General features: G+C 54.4%; 2 protein-coding genes across 2 annotated transcripts; one reads left to right on the plus strand and one right to left on the minus strand.

The window, feature by feature from the left end:
- The first annotated feature begins 8,643 nt into the window (after nucleotides 1-8,643).
- On the plus strand, nucleotides 8,644-10,179 carry LOC141941919 (transmembrane protein 121-like). Its single transcript, XM_074864900.1, has one exon. It carries the CDS (start codon nucleotides 8,644-8,646, stop codon nucleotides 9,580-9,582), a length of 939 nt encoding a protein of 312 aa, XP_074721001.1. The 3' UTR covers nucleotides 9,583-10,179.
- A 1,594-nt stretch (nucleotides 10,180-11,773) lies between these two features.
- RRP36 (ribosomal RNA processing 36) lies at nucleotides 11,774-21,632 on the minus strand. The gene is made up of 7 exons (XM_074864155.1): nucleotides 21,332-21,632; nucleotides 16,722-16,860; nucleotides 14,564-14,630; nucleotides 13,623-13,727; nucleotides 13,426-13,500; nucleotides 13,197-13,314; nucleotides 11,774-12,966 (listed from the first exon to the last, which is right to left on the minus strand). The coding sequence occupies exons 1-7, from the start codon at nucleotides 21,594-21,596 to the stop codon at nucleotides 12,827-12,829; spliced, it is 909 nt and encodes a 302-aa protein (XP_074720256.1). The 5' UTR covers nucleotides 21,597-21,632; the 3' UTR covers nucleotides 11,774-12,826.
- Nucleotides 21,633-21,698: the final 66 nt, after the last annotated feature.

Consider the following 21,698-nt stretch of genomic DNA (forward strand, 5'->3'; position numbering starts at 1 on the left):
CCCGCCGCCGCCGCCGACACTAGCGATGGGGGGCGGCCCGAGCCCCTCGCCTCAGCGCCGGCCTCCGCCTCGGCGCGCGCCCGCTCCCTCGCGCGGCGGGGCGGGCCCAGACGCCCCGCGGCCGCCAACCGGAGAGTGGCAGGGCGCGGCGGGGGAGGCTTGTGGCCAATCAGAGCGCGTCTAGGGCGCGGCCTGCAGCGAGAGACGGGCCAATCGAACCGGGGAAAGGGCGAGGATCGGCATTTCGGCAGTCAGCCAATAGAAACCGAGAGGGGCGTGGCCGGAGCGTCCGTTAGCCAATGGAAGAGGGAAAAGGACGCGGCCGCCGGAGAGGGGCCAGCCAATGGGAACAGCGTCGCTCCCCCTGCTGGGAGGGGAGCGGGGGGCGTGGTCGCGAGCCCTTTAAAGCGCAGCAGCCTGGGCTCGCGCGAGCTCGCGGAGGGGTGCGGTCGGGCGCGCGCCCGCCCACCCAGGGCCGTGGCCTGCTGGTGGGGTTGCCATGGCAGCGGGGAGCCGAGCGGCCGGGCCGCGCTGCTCCGCCCTCCCCGCCCTCCGGGGGCGCCGCCGTGGCCGGACGGGGGTTCAGGGCCACCGCATCGGGCAGTCCCCGGGGCGGCTGAGGGGGGAGTCCCCGAGGACCGGTTGAGAGCCCCGGGGGCGGCGGGTGAGGGGTTGTCGCGGAGAGGTCTGGCAGAGCCCCCGGGGCGGTTAGAGGTTTTGGGTGCTGTGGGGAGGGGGGTGAAGGGGTCACAAGAAGCAGGAGTAGGTGGGCAGCACAGCCAGCGGGTGGACGTGAGGGAGGAAACGATTGTTGAGAGTGCTGGAGCGGGAACAGGGAAAATAAAGAGCCATGGGCCTGGCGGGTTGAAGCTAAGAGCAAGACAAGCCTTGCAAGAGGAAGCTGAGAGCTGAAACACAGCCTCTTTCCTCAAAACCCCTGGGAACAAGGACCCCCTGGAATATGTAGGGGCAGAGTTCAGGACAAGCCTCGGGGCAAGCAGCTGAACAAATTCATCGCTGTGGTGCAGTTCTAGCAGAAAACAGGAAGGACAATGCCTTGCTGGACCTCACCTTTAGCAGGGCCCTAGCAGAGGATCTGACTGAAATGGCACTGCCCCTGGAAAAAGGGGAAAGGAACAGTGCGACATCATTACAGTAGGGTGATGTTGGCTGAGGGATCCTGAAAGGAGGCAGAGATGAACCGGGACCTGCAGTGCTCCTCATTTAAAAGTACCTGACAGAAGTGGCTGAGTCAATAATGGCCGAACCACAAAATAGAGAGAAGTCCACAGCTTCTGCAGGGACCATGCCAGGACCTGTGCTGTTCAATATACTCAGCAGTGACAGTTTTCCATTGATGCAGTGTTACTCCAGGCAGACTGTAAAATATGGCTCATGCCAGTGGAGGGATTAGGATTTGAGAAGCGGGAGCAGCACAAACTTACAAAGCAGTATAAAACATCCACAGTTTGTACCGTGGATCTTGAGCACAGCACGGCTGTTTTCAGAATGTTACCAGTAAGAATTTCACGGTCACTTTCCTGAATACTGATGTCTAATGTATAGCCTTTCCCTTGTACCTCTTCTTTTTATTTGCATTTGTCACTTCTACATTTCATCTGCTGTTAAGCTTCAGGTCTCATGAGCTTCAGTAACATGCAGGTACTCACATCGGCTTTCAGTTTGACTAGATGAATAATCTGAACCATCATCACCACCTTGCTCTCTGCCCTCTTTCTTAGTCCATTTCTGCATCTGATGAGCAGCATGGATCCCAGCACAGAATTGCCCAGACCTCCTGTATTGCTTGCAAAACAGCTTGTTTGCTGCTTCAATGCCTTTTCCTTCCTTTAAGCAAGTCATTAATGCATGAAAGGACCCTTCCTTTCATCCTTGATGGTCTTGGTTCTCTAAGAGCATTTGCTAAGGGATCTTAACAGAAGCTTTTGTGGAAGTCCATCTGGACCAAGGATGAGCTGTATTTTCATAGCATTCTGCAGATGAATGTAAAAATCTGGTTTTGCAGCACGAGAGAGTCATGAGATTGATTATGCGGGCCTGGCCTTATCTCAGCATTTCCCCCCATTGTGGTTTGATCTCAGCTGGGTATCATCGTTGCCTTTCCCCAAAAGCAGCTGACGGCTCCAGAGGACCCTGCTAGACCTGTGGGCTTGATTTGTCCCTAGAAAACCCATTGCAGTGCCCCCCCCCCCCCCCGTTTGCTTTCTGTTTGTGTGGTACTTTAATAGCACTGAGTGCTCCGGGCTTTCAGGGATGCCCTCTCACTTCCAGAAGGCCAGAGGCTCAGCCCAAGGCAGCCTGCTGAAGTGACAGCTTTTGAATGTAGCCTTCCAGGCAGCCCCCAAGGCCTGGCAGTCCTGCAACCCTCCTGGGCCACCTCTGGCCCCAGAGGGCTGCTTCTCCCCTGACTCTTCTCCCCATCACTTCCAGGCACCTCTACTCTGTGGCTGTGCCATGCTCTGCTGTCTATTTGTGATGATTTTCAGATGTGTGAAGCTCTCAGCATGGTCCCCAAGTCACAAATGGCCCTTCCCGATTGCAGCCACCACTTGCAGCTTCCTTCTTTTCCTGCATTTCCCCTGGATGGATGCTCAATGTGACTGAGGTGGATTTCTCTGGCTCTCTCTGTGCAGTCTGTTCCCTTCAACTACCTCTATCCTTAGTGCAGCTCACTTGTTTGTTTTGGCCTCTGGCTTTTCTACAGATGAATTTATGCATTTGTTCTCAGGCTGTTTCTATGTGCCTTGTTTATCTGGGGACTTGGCTACACAGCCTGCTCTTCATTTTTTCCTAATTCCACATTATATTAACTTTGTGTCTACAGCATGAGCTACCCAGAACTGTGCTCTTCCATACATGGTGTCTTTTCCCTGTCTTTGGGGTTAAAATTTTCTTGTGTTTTTCATTGTAGGTACCAAAATCTGGTTATCTTTCAACTTAGAGCTTGGTAGAGTCATCATCTCATTCAGTGGCTTTCTCACCTTCTCTTAAGCTGAGACCTTTCTGTGTGCCAACCACCAGCTAAGATTTGCTTCATTGTGGGTATGATCTTCGAGCACATTGGGGAAAGCACCCAAGGAACCCTTGCTCTTTAGTGTCCAGGCAAGCAGATTGAAATGTGCCTCCAGAAACCCCCTTTTTTTTGCTATGTATTACTGCTATCCAAATGAACCATGCCCAACAGCTTCTCCCCAGCACTTCAACACTTTAGAGACCTCGCAGCAGCCAGCATCTTTGTCTGTGGCAGACAAGGTGCCACAGTGTGCCCCTGTACGTTGGTACCTGATCCCTTTGGGCCAGAACTTTTCTCAACTATGCAGTTCCTGGAAGAGCCATGTTTCACCTTAGCCTTTGCACCCTGGATAAGGTTGAGGTGCAGCAAGACACGACAGCTGCTCAGGAGGAGCATTTCTCTTCAATACAGATGTTGCTCTCAAACCGCCCTGGTTTTAGCTGTAAGAGCACCTTTTGTGGTGCAAAGCCATTCCTTCTCCTTTGTGAGCACAACCTGCAGGCCCCTGCTGCCGGCAGTCCCAGCCCAGTGCGGTGGGAAAGGCCCCAGCCCCAGCACAGGTGTATTTGGCTGCACCCAGGGCAACGCGGGTCTGAGAGGAGCTCACCCCAGGGTGCTGGGGGTGCTCTGACTACGGCTGGGGCTGGGCTTCTATGGGGTATGTTCGGGGCGGACTCTGGCCCCGGGGCCTGAGTGGGACAGGTGGATGCTGCCGGTCACACGCACCCCCCCATGACAAGGAGCCGTGGGTGGCTTTGTCCTGAGCAGGCTGCGTAGGTCTGCACTGGCCCCCAGTGGCTGTGGCACAAACAGCCGTTCCGTGGGCTGTCCCCGCATCCAGCCCGGCCTCCGGGCCGCGGGGACACGGCCACATCACCAGTGCTGGGACTGCTGGTCCCTGCTCCGCCACTCGGATACCTCACCTTCTTAAGGGCTGGGGTGGCTCCCTGCTCTGCCAGGATTTATATGCTCCAAACTCAATGCCACAAGCCTGAATTTTCAAAACCCTTCTGAGCCCCGACTGCCGGCACCACATGTGTTACCGGCTACTGCCTTCCCCTCTGGGTGCGTTGAGGTGGTCCAGTGTGTGCTGCGACAGCTTTGCACCAAGTGCCCCTTATCACACTGTTTTCCATGATGGCCCTTTCACTCCTCCTCCAAGTTGCTGCCAGCAGAAGTACCAGCACCCACTCTCTGTCCAATCAGGTGCAAGGTGCCGTATGTGGCTGTGTTTTAAATTAAGATTTTTTAACAGACGCCGTTTTCTCAGAGGCCCAGCCTGCACCCCAAAGGACGTTGTCACCATTGCTTAGCTCCATCCCCTCCATTCTGTACTTTGACAAATGGTTACCTAGATTGACTCTGGATGTTCATTCCTTTGTTTTCTTACTTGACACACCCAATTTCTTGCTTCTCCACTCTGATGTCACCTTCCAGCACCTTGATCACATTAGGCTTTTTTGTGATGTTAAAGTACCCTTCAGCACTCTGTGATCCTTCACTCATAAGCTGTTCCCAGTTTGTTTTTTTAAATTGCCTTCCTGAAGGATGCCCATCAGTTCCAGCGACTTGTCACCTTCTGCTCTGTGGCCAGGCTCTGGGGGCCACGAGGCTCTTCTGGAGCAGTTGCAGCTCTCAGCATGGTCCCCAGGCCACTGTCAGCCTTTCCCCATCACCGCTTGCCATGCCTTGCTGGCAAACTTTCCCTGCTTCCTGCAGTTCCCCTTCGAGGCTGTTCAACATGACCGATGGATTTCTCTGGCTCTCTCCCAACAGCCTTTGAGTGCGTTGTGGTCACTGCCCTAGAGGGATTCTTCAGTGATAATGGTGGGATGCAGGTGTCCTAGGCAGCCAAGCTAAAGCTGCTTTTCCTCCCAGGTCTGGAGCCAGCAGCAGCCAGGGAGCAGCTAGCTGGCTGGGACCCCTGGTGTACCCCTCTTTGGCTTCCTTTCATTTTGTCTCTATCACAGCTGATTCCACATGTGAACTCTGGCACTTTGGTTCCAGCATCATATTTTAGAGAAGCACATAAGTATCTTCTCTTGCTCTGGCTGCTTATTTTTATGTGCCTCGTTAAAGCAGCTCTTTACTGCTTCCCACACAAATGTTGTCACCGCCTGTCCTAGCCTCTAGTGAAGACTCAGGGGGTTTTATGATTCCAGCCCAGGGATGAATCATATTTTCTTTAGCCCCACTGCTTGGTTGCTGCCTCCAGCAACTCTCTCCTACCTCTAGTCACGTGGGTACCTCTGTGATCACCCCCCTGCTCCTCCAAGGACAGGGACCCTGTGCTCCTCCCTGAAAGAGCCTGCAAGAGACTGCCCGGCTTGATACTGAGGGAGAGCTGGCACTTCTGTGTCCCACAGGAAAGATCTAGGTTTTGTTTCTGTGTGCTTCCCTCTCATACCTCACAGTGCTCTCCACTCAGCTTGAGTTGCAAGATCTCCTTTCCTTTTTGGAGGCAGGTTTCTTTGGCTGCTTTTGTTCCCTGCTCTTTCAGACTTTCTGGAGATTTCTTTTTTTCCCTGGACTCAGAGAATGATCCCACAGCCATTGTTGCACCTCTCTAACCCAGAGCTCTGCTCCCTTCACACAGGGCCTTCACCTGCCTGCATAAACCAGCCCACGCTCACCATGGGACACGTGAGCTGAGCCCGGATGCTGGTCCAGTGTCTCCATTTACCACGGATACTACAGGTGGGATGCGTATGTTCCTGGTGCCACCCAAGATGTCCCAGGGCATCAGATACAACAGGGGACTTATGACCACCCTGCCAGCTGCTGGAGGTGAGGTGGGCTGCACTTCTCCTGGCACACAGTGACTGTGACTGGCACTTGTCCCCTCACTCATGTCTGTGCCTAGTTTTGCTCTCTTAGCCCATTTCCAGAGATCCGAGTGACTCCCCATCTGCTAAAATACTTATATTTACAACAAGCACTTCAGAGTCAGAGTGGAAATATACTGGAAAACCTTCCCTGTGTACCTAAGACCTAAATAATTGATTTAGAAACAAGCTCAAAGTTAAATGCAGTAAGCTGCCCGGGCTGATAGAAGAGCATTTGCAGGGAGGGATGTCCACCAGGCTAAGAGAAACCTTTTGCCTTTGCCGGCCTGGCTGATCTGCACAGAAACCCCAGGCTGTGCCCAGCCCGGCTCTACCCGTGTCCCGCAGAGCTGGAGCTGGAGCTTCCCAGGACCCCGCAGACCGGCATGGCTGGGTGCGAGGCCACGGGGTGCAAGGGTTCCCCCGCTGCTCCACCAGCGAGGCGGGATGCTGGGCCCTCCCGGTGGGGAGCCAGCGGGCAGGGTGCTTTGCCAGCTTCCCCGGGCATCCCAGGTTTTCCTGGGGTCTCTCCTGGGCTGCGGCAGGGAGCATCCATGGCCCTGGGGGGTGTCTGGTTCTGGGGGGGTGGGCAGAGGGGCCGGGGCAGGAGGCGGGGATTGGATTGGGGGGGGGGGGGGGGGGCGTGCGCAGGATGTGGCCCCAGGGCGGGAGCTGCTCGGGGCAGGATGAGAGCGGGAGGGTGGCCGGGCGAGGGAGGTAGGGGCGCTGGCGGCAGCCCCGGGGTTGCCGGGGGCAGGCGGGCAGAGGGGACCGGAGCAAGAGGGGGCGGCGGGCGGTGCCGGGCTCTCCGGTGAGGCGGGGGCCGCCGCAGTCCCCGCCCGCCCGCCCGCCGGGAGGGGCCAAGCGCCGCTGCAGCAGAGCCGCCGCCTCCGGGGCTCGCCGGGCGATGCCGCGCCGGGCCCGGGGCCGCCGCCGGGGCCCCGCCGCCGCCGCCGCCGCAGCCGCCGCCGCCGCCGCCGCCCTGCCCCGGCGCCCCGGGGAGCCGCCCGAGGTAAGCGCGGCCCGGGCGGGGGGCGGCTGGCTGCGGGCCGCGCCGGACCCCCCTCTCCTTGGGCCGGACGCCCACGGCCGGCGGGCAGGGCCTGCCCCCTCCTCCCCGCCCGGCGCCCCGGTACGGGTCGCCGCCCCTCGGCGGGTGGGGGGGCTCGGGGGAGGCGGGGCCGGGGGCGACCGTGTGCCCAGGCACCCCGCGCGGAGGCGCCCCGCGGCGGGAGGCATCGTGCGGGGTGGCCCCGCGCTGACCCGGGGCGGGCGGGGGCCCGCCAGGCCTGAGCTGGGGCCGGGGCTGCCTCCGGCTCCTCCAGAGGCTGGGCGAGGCCGTGGGGTGACACGCGGGAGAGAGCCCCCGCCCTGCAGCACCCTCCCGCTGCGCCACAGCCACCCCTTGGCCCGTGCCCGCCAGCCTCTCCTCTTGCTCTCCCTTCGAGGCACCGGTGTCTGGCAGGCGTAGGCTTCACTGTGTCCCTCACTGTGCCAGGACGCCTCTGGTCCCAGGGACCCGGGACCGTGCAGGACACCTGCTCCCTTGGCCAAAAAAGCAGGAGTTCAGGTAGCCTGTGCCCAGGGCCCTGCGCCGTCCGTGTCAGCACCGGGAGTGTCAGCGTGCGGGGGTGACCGTTAACGGCGCAGCCTCCATCCCGCTCCCAAGCGCTCGGTCCGAGCTCGAGTGCCACCCACACGCTGCCCACCGGGTGACCAGGATGGTGTCCCACGGCCCCTGCGCAGTGCAGGTGTGGCTGAGCAGGCTCTGTGTGGGCAGCCATCGTGCAGCGCTGTGCCACGCAGTCAGCAGGCCGGCTTCGTCCTCCATTTCAGCCAGGGTGCTGGCTCCCCTCCAGAGCAGCTGCTGAGCCATGCCCAGCGAAGCCCCTGGCTCCATCCTCCCTCCAGCTCTGGCAGCAGCTGCCTGCAGTTGTGTTTGGCCAGGGGGAGGGAGCCCAGGGCCATCCACGGCAGGCAGGGTACTTTTGGGGACCGTGCTTTGCTCTGCCCGAGCCTGGAAAAGCTGAGCAGCCAGCTGAAATTGAGGGCCTGTTGCAGAGCTTCTTGTCCTGGAGCTGTGGGCTGGTGCTGCTTTTCCTTGCTTTCAGTTTACAATGCTGGGGCAGAGTGGGCATGGGCAAACAGCTGTAGGCAGAGCTCTTCAAGAGTGTGAGGCTGAAGGAAACTGAAAATGGGCTGATTTCTTCCCTCCCACCCCACAGGACAGCCAGACTAAAAATAATCCTTCGCCTCATGCTGTGCATGAAAATAAAGGACTCTAAAAAGAGAGCAGTCCTGGATCATAGCAGTTAAGGACCCGCTTGGGTTAAAAGCATAGGTATAGTCTTGTGTGCCTGGTGGGGGGAGAATATAACCAGTGCCACTGGCTGGGAAATCCCATGGAGAAGGCGGCATGTACCCTTCACGGTGGCAGAGACTAACTGGTGTGATGAGCTACTGGAAGAGGCAGTAGCATCCCAAGTGCTTGGAGGCTGTCCAGCCTGCCCCACCATATCCCCATGAGCAGCCTAGGAGCTGGGTTTCAGCCAACACGTGCCACCAAGATGGGCTGGCCAGGAGCCTCAGGAGCACTTTGGCTAGGAGTCTGTGGGTTTGGAACAAACCAGGCACAGAGGATGGGAGAAGAGTCTATGTACCGCCCCCCCACCTTCTTTCAGCCATCCACACTAGTTGGGGAGAGCAGGGGCAGAAGGGGGGCCAAGGGTGGGGATGGGGATTCCTAGCAACTCCTTGATGGCCCTGCCTGTTCCTCCATGCAGGATGGTTCCTCCACCACCTGTCAGCAAGCCCCACGTGTGCCTCTCCACTGTGCTCATCATGACCAGCCTCATCCTCATGGATGCCTACCTGGTGGAGCAGAGCCAGGGCTCCAGGAAGCTGGGCATCTGTGTCATGGTGGCAGTGGGTGACGTGTGCTTCCTGCTGGTGCTCCGCTATGTGGCCATCTGGGTAGGGGCAGAGGTAAAGACAGCTAAACGGGGCTACGCCATGATCCTCTGGTTCCTGTATGTCTTCGTTCTGGAGATCAAAGTCTACTTTGTATACCAGAACTATAAAGCTGACCGGAAAAGCCTGGATCTCATAGCCCGCAAAGCACTGACCTTGCTGCTCTCCATCTGCATCCCAGCCCTCTACATGTTGTTGGTGGCCACGGAGCACATGGAGTACGTCAGGACATTCAAGAAAAAAGAAGATCTCCGCAACCGCCTCTTCTGGGTCATTGTGGACGTGCTGGATGTGCTGGACATCCAGGCCAACCTGTGGGAGCCCCAGAAGAAGGGGCTGCCACTCTGGGCTGAGGGCATCATGTTCTTCTACTGCTACATCTTGCTCCTGGTCCTCCCTTGTGTGTCCCTCTGTGAGATCAGCATGCAAGGGATCGGCATCATGCCACACCGGATGATGCTGTACCCCATGCTGAGCATGCTCACTGTCAACATCACCACCATCTTCATCAGAGGCAGCAACATGGTCTTCTTCAGGGACGCCCGGGTCTCCAGCATCTTCATGGGCAAGAACATGCTGGCCATTGGGCTGAAGGTCTGTACGTTTGTGCAGTACCAGCGGCACCGGCACCATGCGCCCCTGGGGCCGGACCTGGCCCTGCAGCACAGCGCCCAGGCCCAGCCCTCCCCAGGGCTGCACATGGCCCGGGACCAGCCTGCCTGCCCCGAGGAACTGGCCCAGGACAACACGTGACAAGCCAGCAGTAGCCACAGCCTGGGCACCGCCACACCTGGCTGTACCCGGAAGCCTGAGGCGGGCCGCTGAGCTCCCCGCCTGGACAGTGGGCAGTGACCCTGCTCCCTCTTGCCCTGGGTGAAGCTGCTCTGGTCCCCAGGGATCGCGTGGCGAGGGCCTCCCGTAGCAGCCTCTGTAAGGCCGCAGAGCAGTTTGGGACCTGAGCACCCCACCGAGTGAGTTGGGCAGCGGAGCAGAGGCGACCAGGTTTGCCTGCCGTGCCTGGCTGGGGCCAGGCGGCCCTACCCTGCGCTGGGCTCCCCAGCGCTTCCCCCGCGGCACTGCCCTCCGGCCAGCCAGGGCTCAGGTCGGGGGGCTGCACAGGGACGCTGCTGGTCACCCGCACTGCTGTTGTGGTTGGCCCTCGCTCCCGCTCAGTGCTTGGCAGCAGCTGGCTCCCTGCTGCATGAGCCGCGGTCCCCATGCTGGGGGAGGGAGGCCGGGGCCTCGCCCTACCTGTCATCCCTCTTGACAGCTGCAGGCCCGGGGCACCCAGAGGGGGTGACCGTCCTTTTTCAGATCTCCCTCTTTGCAATAAAAGACCTGAGCCCTGCAGCCTCCTCCTCGCTGTGTCCCTGTCAGCAGGCAGGTCACCCCCAGCTCCCATGAGTGCTGGGGTCCCTCGCGTGCCTGGATGTCCAGCTGTGGCTGCAGAGCATGTCTGGGGTGGGGGGGCTCACTCAGTGACCACCCAGGCCTGGAGATTGCATCTCCTGCCATTCCTCCTGGCCAGCAGTTGGGGGAAGAGAGGCAATGTGAGAGTCCGGTGGGCTCAGAGGGTGTCACTGAGGGAGTACATGTGCCAGCTTTGTCAGCCACCACTGCCTGTACAACCAGCTGCAGTTACATCAGCTGGTGCCCGCCCTGCCCAGTGGCTGCTCAGGGACACCCATAGCAAGTCTCTACATGGAGGGACACCAGAGCAGGTCTGGCAGACAGACTGCCAGGACAGTGTTAGAAATAGAAGGAAAATAACCCAAGTGACACCTTGAGGCCAGGAGGCCCTGGGGAAGAACAACTCCCCTGGCAGTAGAAAGCTCTCCAGAGATGTTGGAAGTATCTCCTCCTGTTGGAGCTGGTGTTGCCACGCTGCCACTTGCCCCAGCACCCAGTGCCACCACAGCACTGGCTGAGCTGAGCAAGGCCCCAGGGCTTCCCTTGCTGCAGGAGCTGCCAGAGGCCAGCAGACTTGCTCCTCACTGCTAATGTGCTGACCAGGAGCGGGTGACAGCCCAGCAAGGATGTCCTCCTTGCAGGCAGGCACACAGGCCTCGGCAGGAAGAAGCCATTTGGCTCCAGAGGGGCAGGAGGGGAAAGCAGGAGCGCTTTGGGGATGCACCAGCTTTGCTCCCTGCTGGGCAGGGCCTACCAGCAGCTGGGGACGGGGACACATTGACTCAGGTATGCTGCTCCCACATGGCCCCTCAGCAAGGCCCGGGCAGCAGCAACACAGGCGTGAGCCACCTCCAGCCTTCCCAGGCCCCAGTCGTCTTCCCTTCTTGCGTTAAAGTGCAGGTGGAGGTTTGTTCAGCTTTTGATTAAAAATTGAGATCATAAACCAGCAGACCAATGCCACAAAGGGGTCAAGATAGCCTTGGGCTCTGGTGCTGCCACACCACTCCCAAAGTAACTCTCCTCTGAGGGCTCAGGGGTGCAGCAGACTCTGCATCCCACAGGAAAAGGAGGAAGCAGCAGCCAGGCACAGTGCAAAGCAACGAGCCACACGTAGGTTAAAGGCAGCTGAGGATTTCCATGGGCACATTCCATTTCTACTGCCTTACCCCAGTTACACTAAAACTTGTCACCAGAGCAGAATCGCATCACCCACAGGAACTGCAGTGGAGGCAGATGTTTCAGCAACCCCCTCAGGTGGGCGTGATGGAGCTGCTCATCATTCCCCAGGCCCCACACACCAGCTGCCCACCTGCACACAGCAGAGCTGAGGCACTCTCCCAGCACAAATCGTCATCCCATCAGATAAATCATCTGGGCCCTGTCCACATCACCACCTTGTCAACGCAGCCACCGGAGACAGGGGCAATCGGGAGTGAGAAACAAGACAGCTGGTGGTCAAACATAATTATGGGGAGGAGGCATTAACTCCTCTAAGTTCAAACACTTTTGACTGTAACAGCACTGACACTGGGAATAAGGGAAAACTGAGGTATTTTATTTCATACAGAATCAGTTTCCTAGAAGCACAGATAGCCCTGCAGAGACCACCCTGAGAAACCAAGGGAGGGAGCCCTGCTGTCACTGGCAGCAGTCCCAGCAGCGTGCTCCGGCTGTGAGGAAGGCCAGCCACACCCAGGGCTGCGTCACCAGGCTGCAGCCCGTGCACAGGGCTGCCATCATCTCTCCTTTACTCGCCACTCGTGAGACTACATCCAGATATGGCTTCCAGGCTGGGCCCCTAGAAGATAGATGTTGGTCCTCTGGGCTGACTCTAGTTGAGGATGTGAAAGTTGTTCAGAGGCTGGAACCACGCAAGGAAAGGCTGAGGGAACAGGGTTTATTCACACTTTGGGGAGACCCAACAGCACCCCTTTCCCACTCACCCCCCAGACCTATGACAAGGCTACTGAGAAGACAGAGCCAGGCACTTCACTGAGAACAAGACAATTATTATGGACTAAAACCATGCAGGTTTCCTGGAGGAAGAGGCGGGGGGGGGGGGGCAGGGGGGAAGTTCCATCTTGAGAACTTAAAGCACCAGAGCAGAGGCCGAGAGGTGGTGGGATCTGTCCTTGGACATTCTCAAACCCAAACGAAGCAGTCCTGGCAACCTGGTCTGAAGTCAGTGCTAGCCCTGCTCTGAGCAGGCATTGTACCAGAGCCCTCCCACCTGAGGTCCTTTCCTTGGTGTCTGCTCAGACCTGGAGTAGAGCCAGCAATGCAGGGTAACGCTCATGCTCTCCTAACTACAGGATGATGAGCAGGTGCAAGGAGAGAGACGGCTGTCAACACCATGGACATCTGTGTGACAGACCTGTCACCACCCAGGCACACTGTAAACCACAAGTGGAAAGGACATTTCAGCTACAAAAAAAGCACTATTTCCTTCAGTTCAGCCTCTGCTCTGCTGCCTAACAGCATCACTGTACAGTGAAAAGCAAATACTGGGAAGAGGGATGGCCACCTTCCAGGCCTGGCCAGGGTAGAGAGGGTCCCAGTGCCAGACAACAGCGTGTCTGTCCAGTGGTCATGAGTTCTTCTGTGAGGGCAAACGGCGCTTGTCTTTGATGGCATTCCTCTTCCTCTTCTTGTTCAGGAAGCTCTCCAGCTTTCCACTCCTCTTCAGCTCTGCATACTTCTCGGCTAGCTCCAATTTCCGCTTCTCAGCTGTAGTGGAGAGGGGAGCAAGGTTTTAAAGTGAAGCCTGAATCATCTCTACAGACCAGCCCCTCCTCACTGCTCCCTCCCTGGCTCCAGGCCTGGCTTGTCCCCGAGTACCAGCGCTAGAACAATCCCTCCACAGCTCTGTAGAGTATCATGGACAACTCATTTCCAGTGCTTGGAGTCCTGTCAGCCCTTCTAGGTCTTCTTGCAGCATGTTCACACTGAGTACTTACATTTCTTTAGGAAGAAGGGTTTCTTTCCCTGCTTGGCCAACTCCCTCTGTTGTCTCTTCAAAGACAGCTCCCTCTCCCTCAGTTTCTGCTGTTTTTTCTGTGCCTGTTCTTGCTGTGTCTGTACAGAAAGGATGGCCTGTGTCAGCAAGTGTCTAGGCAGACCTCAGGTCACACATCCTCTCTTCTAGTGCATTGCCTCACAGAAGAGGAGGTGCTGCACTGAACTCACCATACGGTTCAGGAGCTGCTGGAGTTTCTCCTTCTGCTCCATGTTCCGGCATTTTTTCAGCTGCTTCTGAATCATCTGTAGAAGAGAGCAAAGAGCTGCATGACTGTCTGCCTGCCACCTCCACTGTGAAAGGCCTTTGTGGAACCTGTCCCTGCCAAGCAAGGTCTGTATGGCCAAGGACAGGCACACAGCATCACCTCCTTCTCCTGCTTCTTGATGTCGTTCAGGAAGCTGTATGTCTTCATAAATATTTCAGGCTTATACTCTCCAGACAGGTCATCAAATCGAGGGTCTCTGTGGACCTGAAGGCAAGAAAGGCAAAGGTAAGAGCTGTGGCCAGGGTTACCTGGTTAATAGTTCCTTTCATGGATCAGACCTTGCCATTTTTTTTACTAGCAATATTATGCACCCACCATTGAAAACATCTGCAGTTTGCAAAGACTGAGTCCAATTATCAAGGTGGCAGTCCCTCACAAAGTCGTCATGCCTGCATCTAGTCTACCAAGCAACAGGCATTTCCATATGCAAGTCTACCATCCCAGGAGCAGCTGATTCAAGGAACAGCAGCGTGAGTGCTGCCTCCAAACACCTGCAACTCCCAGACCAAGAGTTGGCTGAACATGTGTTGTCAAGGTGATGGATTTGGGAATTCAAACCCATCTAGATTTTCACAGATTACCTGGGTCAGGTCATACAAAGAGAGATACAGAAAGAGATCTCTAACTGTGAAAATTAACATATTAATATGATAAATCAAAGTTATTAGAATATTAGTTATTAGTTATTAGATTAGAAACCAGATGGACATTTGAACTTCCAATGTGATTAGTACTGAATAATGACCATAGCTTGCAGTGCAGTTGTCACTGGTGGCAGCCCTTACATCTTCTAGAAACACTTGAGTAACTCAAACATTTGAGATCCAAGCTGTGCATTACGCAAGGCAACAGCCGCTCCTGCACCCAATCTCTTGTTCTCCCCAGAGAGACACTGGCACTACCTGCACTTGCTACACAGTGGTCCAAGTCCTGTCCTCCAGAAACAGCCCGTCACCTTCAGCAGCCCCATTACCATGTCTGTGCCTGATCAGCACTGCTAAGGGAAGTCAGCTCCTGAACTAGGGAGGGGCAGCACCCACCTTCTTTGTAACAGAGATGACTTGCCGCAAAAAAGGTACAGGCTTCTTGGCAGACATCTCTAATGGCCTGAAAAAGAGAAAAATGTTCTTAGAGGAGCAGAGGACAGATAAATGTTGTTAAGAGGAGCAGAGGACAGAATGAGGCCCAGGCTAATGTGTCAGGAGGTTAGCCAGACCCTCAGGAGAACATTACTGCACAGTGCTGAAACGGCAGACTGCCACACAATCCTCACCATGACACCTACAGAGAGCAAAGATCTGACTTGGTCAAGAGCCAGGCAACGCTGCTACCACCAAATGATCTATAAATGCATGGTTAAAACAATCCTACACAAAACTTCACACAGCCCCACTGCATCAAGTGAAAACCCACCACCCACATCAGTAAAATGTGCTGTATTCAATTATTCTTCTCCCTCCCCATGTTTTCATTCATCATGCAACAACGCTTTTATTCCTGGCCCATCAACTCATCCACTCTTGACTAACACTTACACTGAAAGCTAAGACCGAAGTTGGGAATTTCTGCACTGACCTGGTAGTTACAAAGACAGGCCAATTCTCCTGTGGCCAGGCTCAGTGAGAAAGCATACTGTAACACAAGTGAAGGAAGGGTCAGCCCCCAGGAATAAGGACCATACAGCTTATGGCACATATCCCAAAAGAGACTTCACAGTGAATCAGGACCATGAGGACTGTGGTGACAACCAATTAAGTGAATAAGTTCTCCTTGCAGCACAGGTCTTTAGAGCTTGGTGCCTTAGGTGTACGAGGGGGACAGTATAAGGTGGGAGAATGGGGTATTACTCTCCCCGTATTACCCAGGTGCTGTGTCCTGCTATTTGTCAGTACGTCAGATAAGTTATTAGAAACATGAGAAGACCTGTGAACCACCTGCTGTGAGTACCCCCAATGTGGGCATTATACCCACGTTCAGCAACACAGTGACACCGGGGCAGGAACATAAACGACCCCACAGGCATAAGTAAGTTTTCCAAATCCCACTTAGGGCAGTGTTTGGTGTGTTTTCATGTCCGCTGACGTGGCTACACCCCTGTACAATGCTCTCGAGCTGGCTTTGCTGAAGCCAGCTCAGTTCCAGGGGATTTCCCTTAAGTCCTTTTTTTAAGAACCTCATTTCCCTAACAAAAACATAAGAGAAACAGCATGTGAGATTTACAGTGATGCATCCCTTAAAGGATAAGGGGAATTGAATCAAAACAGAATTATGCAAACTGTGTAGCAGAAACAGAGATACTGTGTGAAGATGTTGCACCATACAAAATTCCTCTTGTGTAAAAGGTAAAGCAGAAACGTTCTAAACAACTGTTTATAACAGAAGAAACACACATTCAGCAGAGGTTCAGAAATAGGTTAGGGAATGCCAGTGTAACAGAAGAAACCTGTTCAAATCACTTAGCTGTGACTCTGAGAAGTGAAAACCAGCCAATTACTGCAAATAAAGGTTAATGGTGTGACAGCTGTTACCAGTGGGGGCCTGTGGAGGAGTCTAAAAAGATCTAATAGTTTTTGTTGTGTTGAATATATTTTATAGTCACCACATCAATAGCACCTACAGAGTATGCAAATAAGAGATGTAAAGACCACTAAGGACAGGAAAAAGTCTGTGATGGTAAGTACTGTAGAGGGGAAATCAACACAGACAAGCCATAGATGAGACAACAGCAGAAGGATCAGCGAAATTCCAGAACAACTGGCTGTCAGTACAACTCCAGCCAGTGGGAGCCAAGCAGAAGATGCTGATAAGCTGGAAGGGGTTTAGAAAACAGCAGGGTAACTATTTCAGGGCACAGGGAACACAAGCAAAGCAGTATCATACAGCTTAAGAGAGAAGCATACCATGCTGTGGGTTAAGTGCCTTAATACAGAGGGTGTAAAGGAACTGAGTGCTGATTTAACTATCAAGTAACAGGTGGCTGCGGGGGATTTGAACAGGATAGGATATTAAGAGCTCTGAAACAGCAACAGACCATTCCCAAATTAAACACCATAGTGAAAAGCATTATGGTGTAGCACATTAAAGGAGATCTATTCCAGCTCCAAGGTGATGGCAATGCTATGAGGAGCTCCCAGCATAATTTCTGGGCTGCAGAGAGGACACATGCATATTTTTCTGATCACAGAAGAATCTCTTTACCCCTTTTTGCCTTGTTGCTGCTTCACTGTAGCTTTGGCAGGTTTTGCAGTTTTCTTCCCACCGGTCACCTGCTTGCACACTCTTGTTCTCATGTCACTCTGCACCTGCAGTAGCTCCTCAAAAGACATGAGAGATTGATCTGGAAGAGAGCACAGGACACACCTGAACTGAACAGCTTCTCAAGGCACTTCCCCAAATTGAACCAAAAGGGATGTCTCAGGCTGAGACAGTGACACGAGCACAGTGGTGCCATCCACATATGATGGCAGAAATGATCCGCATGGCAGAAAGAAGCCGATGCATCTCAGCCTTTGATTTCTCTCTCATTAATCACTGCAGTCTTCAGCATTAGAATAATCTCCCCCTGTCCCCAATGTGTCTTTGCTTCCCTCTCCACTCAATAGCACACACAAGACCAGTTCAAAGTTTTTGCCTGGTACAAAGAGCAATACGAACTCTGCACTGGGCTATTTTTTGGCCACGTTGCAAATTCTGAGGGGTCACCTCTCAGTCCTGACTCTTTCACTTCAACAGACTATTCTTGTCCCATCACATCTCTCACACCTTAAGACCAGCCAGAAGGTGCAGGAAAACCACACGGCCTGTTCAGTCTGTCTCTTAAGACTCGGAGACAGTCTCTCACCACTGCCCATCCACCATAGCTCTGCTCAGTCTGCAACAAAGCGATTCCCACAGCAGAGCCTCCTCAGCACCCAGAAGACTGTAAACTACTGAAACCCAGACATTCAACGTCCAACATCTCACTACCAACAGGAATAGCTCATAGCCTGATTCATTGGGGGAAGAACAAAACCCCACAACACCAAAGAGCAGTTTCATATTCTAGCCTTGCTGTGAGCTCCCCACAGTGTTATTTAGACCCTGTGCATCATAAAATATTCCTTCTCTCCTCTGACAACTGACTAGAAGACCAACGCAAACACCACAAGAAACAGCAAAACCAATTCTACCCAAAGTGTTGATGAATGCACAAAATATTTTTCTGGAATTTTCTGTTGCTATGTTTCTTTAATATATCCCTCAGTGACAGTAATCTTTAACACTTCTTATAACCACAATGTAAAAATATTATCGACAATTCTTTCTGGATTTACACCTCTGGGTGTTCAGGACTAGCAATCAGAAAACATTTCTTAAGGCAGCACTTGGATATGCTCATTTTGTTCTCTGGATGATGGTAGGGGCAAGAAGGAACAGGAGGGTTTGCACTGCCTCTCTTCTGATGCAGAAAGTCTTGGCAAACACCATCTGGGTGGCATTTGCCTGCTCAACACCTCTGAGCAGTGACAGGCATAGAGTCTTTCTAAGCCTCTGCAATATTATGCACTTGGCACAAAACACCCCAACTGTGGCCTAGCAAAAACAATCACATCCTGCCCGCAGTGGGTTGGCCCTGGCTGGATGCCAGGTGCCCACCAAGCTGCTCTATCACTCCCCTCCTCAGCCAGACAGGGGAAAGAAAGTACAATGAAAGGCTCATGGGTCAAGATAAGGACAGGAAGAGATCACTCACCAATTACCAGCACGGGCAAAACAGACTCGACTTCAGAAAAATTAATTTATTACCAATCAAATCAGAGTACGATAATGAGAAATAAAACCACATCTTTAAAACACCTTCCCCCAGCCCTTCTTCCCAGGCTTAACTTCACTCCCGATTTCTCTACCTCCTCCCCTGAGAAGGGCGCAGGAGGACGGGGAATTGGGGTTGCTGTCAGTTCATCATACGTCATCTCTGCTGCTCACTCTGTTCCCCTGTCACAGCATGGGGTCCCAACCACGGGAGACAGTCCTTCACAAATTGTGGGCTTCCTTCTCCTTCCTATGAGATACGGTTCTTCACAAACTGCTCCAGCGTGGGTCCTTTCCATGGGCTGCAGTCCTTCAGGAACAGACTGCTCCAGCGTGGGTCACAGATCCTGCCAGCAAACCTGCTCCTGCGTGGGCACCTTTCTCCACAGGGTCACAGGTCCTGCCAGGAGCCACAGGGGCATATCCACCTGCTCCAGCATGGGGTCTTCCCCGGGCTGCAGGTGGAGATCTGCTCCGTTGTTAACCTCCATGCGTGCAGGGGCACAGCCTGCCTCACCATGCTCTTCACCATGGGCTGGAGGGGAATCTCTGCTCTGGTGAGGTCAGTCACACTGGCTCAGAGCATGGACTCATCATACCAGTCACTCTCATCTTGGCAATAACCAAGACTTTCTGCTTCAGAATCTACTCACATCATCCAAAAAATGGGATAAGCATACCAAGTGCTGCCTCAAGGAATGTTTTCTTTTTGCTTGTTCTGAACACCCAAGAACTCTGTCAGCGCTCGTTAGTCCTCTGCGGAGGGTTAAGGGAACACCGTATAGCCAGTTTGCCACACAAGGGACAACAGAAATGTGAATACAGCACTATTTCATTACATTGCTTCCCCAAAACACCCTTACCAATTATCTTACTGCAGTTTGATATCCTCTCTTGCTTGGGCTCCCACAAACAACCTTGCCCCCTATGTTCTTAGAGATGACAGCACCGTCACCCTTCCTGATCTTCCTCAGGCTCTCCACCTTTCCCTGTGTCACTCTTGTACAGTCACTTATTCCCTGCCTGCCCAGAACACGAAAACACCTTCAGACCGAAGAACTGTGCCCACATTCAGGTAAGAGCAGTGCCAAACAGCTCAGCAATTTAAAGTAATCACACTGCTGGGGTTCACAAGGACTTAAGAAAAACAGTAAGTTCTAGGGCTTAGACAAAAGCATCTGCCACCATGCTGTTCAAATTCCATGCTGACAGCTTTAGACTGCTGCAGTACAGGAAAAATCTGTGCTAATTATACAAGTTACTGGGGTACAGAGCAATTAATCACCATATAGGGCACTATTTTGAGTATCACTGGATACTCAAAGCATCACCAGACAGACAAATGAAAGACTCTGAGCAAGGACAGTCAAAAGGGCAAAGAAAGCATTAAAGGAAAGGAAGAATGATGTGGAAGCTACTCTAACATTTCATGAAGACATACAAGATGCCATCACTTGCACTACAATACTCCATTTGGCTGCAATTCCAAAACAATACTGGTAAAATATCAAAGGCTTACAAAATGTCAATGAAAACAAGATAAAGACATCATAGAAAAAGATGCAGCATTTAGCAAAGTATTAGAAAAGAGATTTGGTATAAATCAGACAAAGCAAAGGCATGCAGAACTTCCACTGATAAAATATTTCAATACTGGTACGGGATACCAGACCAGACTTGAGTACCCAAAACTTAATGGGGAAGCGCTTTCCACACAGTAGTATCATATTCCCTCCTGCCATTTTCTCCCTTTCTCCATTATTTTGTGGACTGTTTCCTCCTCTTTGACATTTTGCTAAGCTACTGTTACCTGCTGATAACATGGGCATTTCCTGCTCACCAGCATAGCCTCCCCGAGTTTCCTCTCCTCCTGCAGACTCCTCTGACACACGGACACCTTGTGACTTTCTCAGCTGAATCTGTTGAGAACTATACAACCTGCTGAACACGCCAAAGAGTGTCCAGGATGCAAAAACAGATGGCCTAAGAAATGGCTTGTATCGTCCCAGTCATTCTGCACTGAGACAAACTTAGTGCTGGGCTCTAATATAACTACTTCTGTTCCAGAAACTACATTACAGAGGGCCCTGACAGACAGTAAAGGCAAAATGGCTGTTCTCATTCACATCCAGCTGTGGGAAGGAAAGGGTGTCAGTGGTCTTCTCTCTGAGCTTTGCTAAAGCTCACCATTAAGAAAGAAAAATGAAATGTCTACAGATGGGGGGCACCCCACCCCTCACTGGAATCCCCTCCTGAAAGCCTGCCCCCACGTGAGATGCACCTCCCCCACAGTCCCCCCCCAACCACAGCAAGGAGAGGAGTGTCTCACAAGACAACTAGTAACTTCCCACACTGGTGACACACCATGCGTTTAACAGTATTAACACTGACGTCCATCCCCTCACAATTCTCCTCAAGGGCCTCTGATACATTTCTCAACATATTTCTTTGATGTGTTTCTCAAGGTTTACATTCTCACCTTGATCATTTTAAGACAAGGAAACCACGCTGCATATACCACTGCAGATGAGAACTGCTGCCTCAACACACACCACCGCTGCTGCCACAGCTACACCACCCGGTCCTTCAGCCTACCTGTCCTGTGGAGGACTTTTCAGGCTAAGGGGTATCTAAACTTGCACAGAGCAACTGTCCCTGAGAAGATGTAGGAGATCTTCCACACAGGGGCAAGGCAACTGGTGGGAAAAGAAAGAAGCCCCTACAATTTTTTGTTCTAGAGTCTGACACCCTGCGGCTGACCCCGATCTCATCCTCCGAGCGGAGCAAGGGGCAGCAGGGGAGCAGGAGAACGCGGGAGCGGGAACCTGGAAAGGACCAAGCTGTTGGCCCACATGGCTCCCCCCGAGCGGGCGGCGTAACACCCCGACCGCCCGGGAGACACGCTGTGGCCCGGTGACGCCGGGCAGCGGAGCCGCGCAGGCCGCCCCGCCCCACCGGGCCTTCCGGGTGCGCCGGGCCAGCGCCCCCAGGACCCGCCTGAGCGGGGCACCCCTCACCTCTCCAGCCAGCCCCCGCCTCCTCCTCCTCATCCTCCTCCGCCCCCGGGGGGCGCCCGCTGGCGCCGCTGGCGCTGCCGTCGCTGAAACTCTCGCCCTCCGCCGCCCTCAGCCTCCCGAGTGGCTGCCCCGCCGCGGCCTCCTCCTCCTCCTCCTCCTCCTCCTCCTCCTCCTCCTCGGCGGCAGCGGCTCTTCTCCCTCCCACCGTCGGTACCCGCCAGTCCCGCCGGGACCGGCTCCCCGCGCCCTCCCGACGCGGCCGCATCGCCACTCGCTCCCCGCAGCGACGCGCGGCACTGGGGCCAGGCCCCGCCCCCCCGGACCCTCCGCCCCCGCCCGCCGCGGACCGATGGCAGCAGCGCGGGGA

The sequence above is a fragment of the Strix uralensis genome, chromosome 3, assembly GCF_047716275.1.
Source record: "Strix uralensis isolate ZFMK-TIS-50842 chromosome 3, bStrUra1, whole genome shotgun sequence".
Lineage (NCBI taxonomy): Eukaryota > Metazoa > Chordata > Aves > Strigiformes > Strigidae > Strix > Strix uralensis.

What these genes read in the sequence shown, in the direction of transcription:
- LOC141941919 (XM_074864900.1), top strand. Translation starts at nt 8,644, where the DNA reads ATGGTTCCTCCACCACCTGTCAGCAAGCCCCACGTGTGCCTCTCCACT.
- RRP36 (XM_074864155.1), bottom strand. Translation starts at nt 21,596, where the DNA reads ATGCGGCCGCGTCGGGAGGGCGCGGGGAGCCGGTCCCGGCGGGACTGG. An exon ending in CAGCAACAAGGCAAAAAGGG is followed by an intron (nt 14,631 to 16,721) that starts GTAAAGAGATTC and finishes TCTCTTTTTCAG; the next exon opens with GCCATTAGAGATGTCTGCCA. An exon ending in ACCCTTCTTCCTAAAGAAAT is followed by an intron (nt 12,967 to 13,196) that starts GTAAGTACTCAG and finishes TCTCCACTACAG; the next exon opens with CTGAGAAGCGGAAATTGGAG.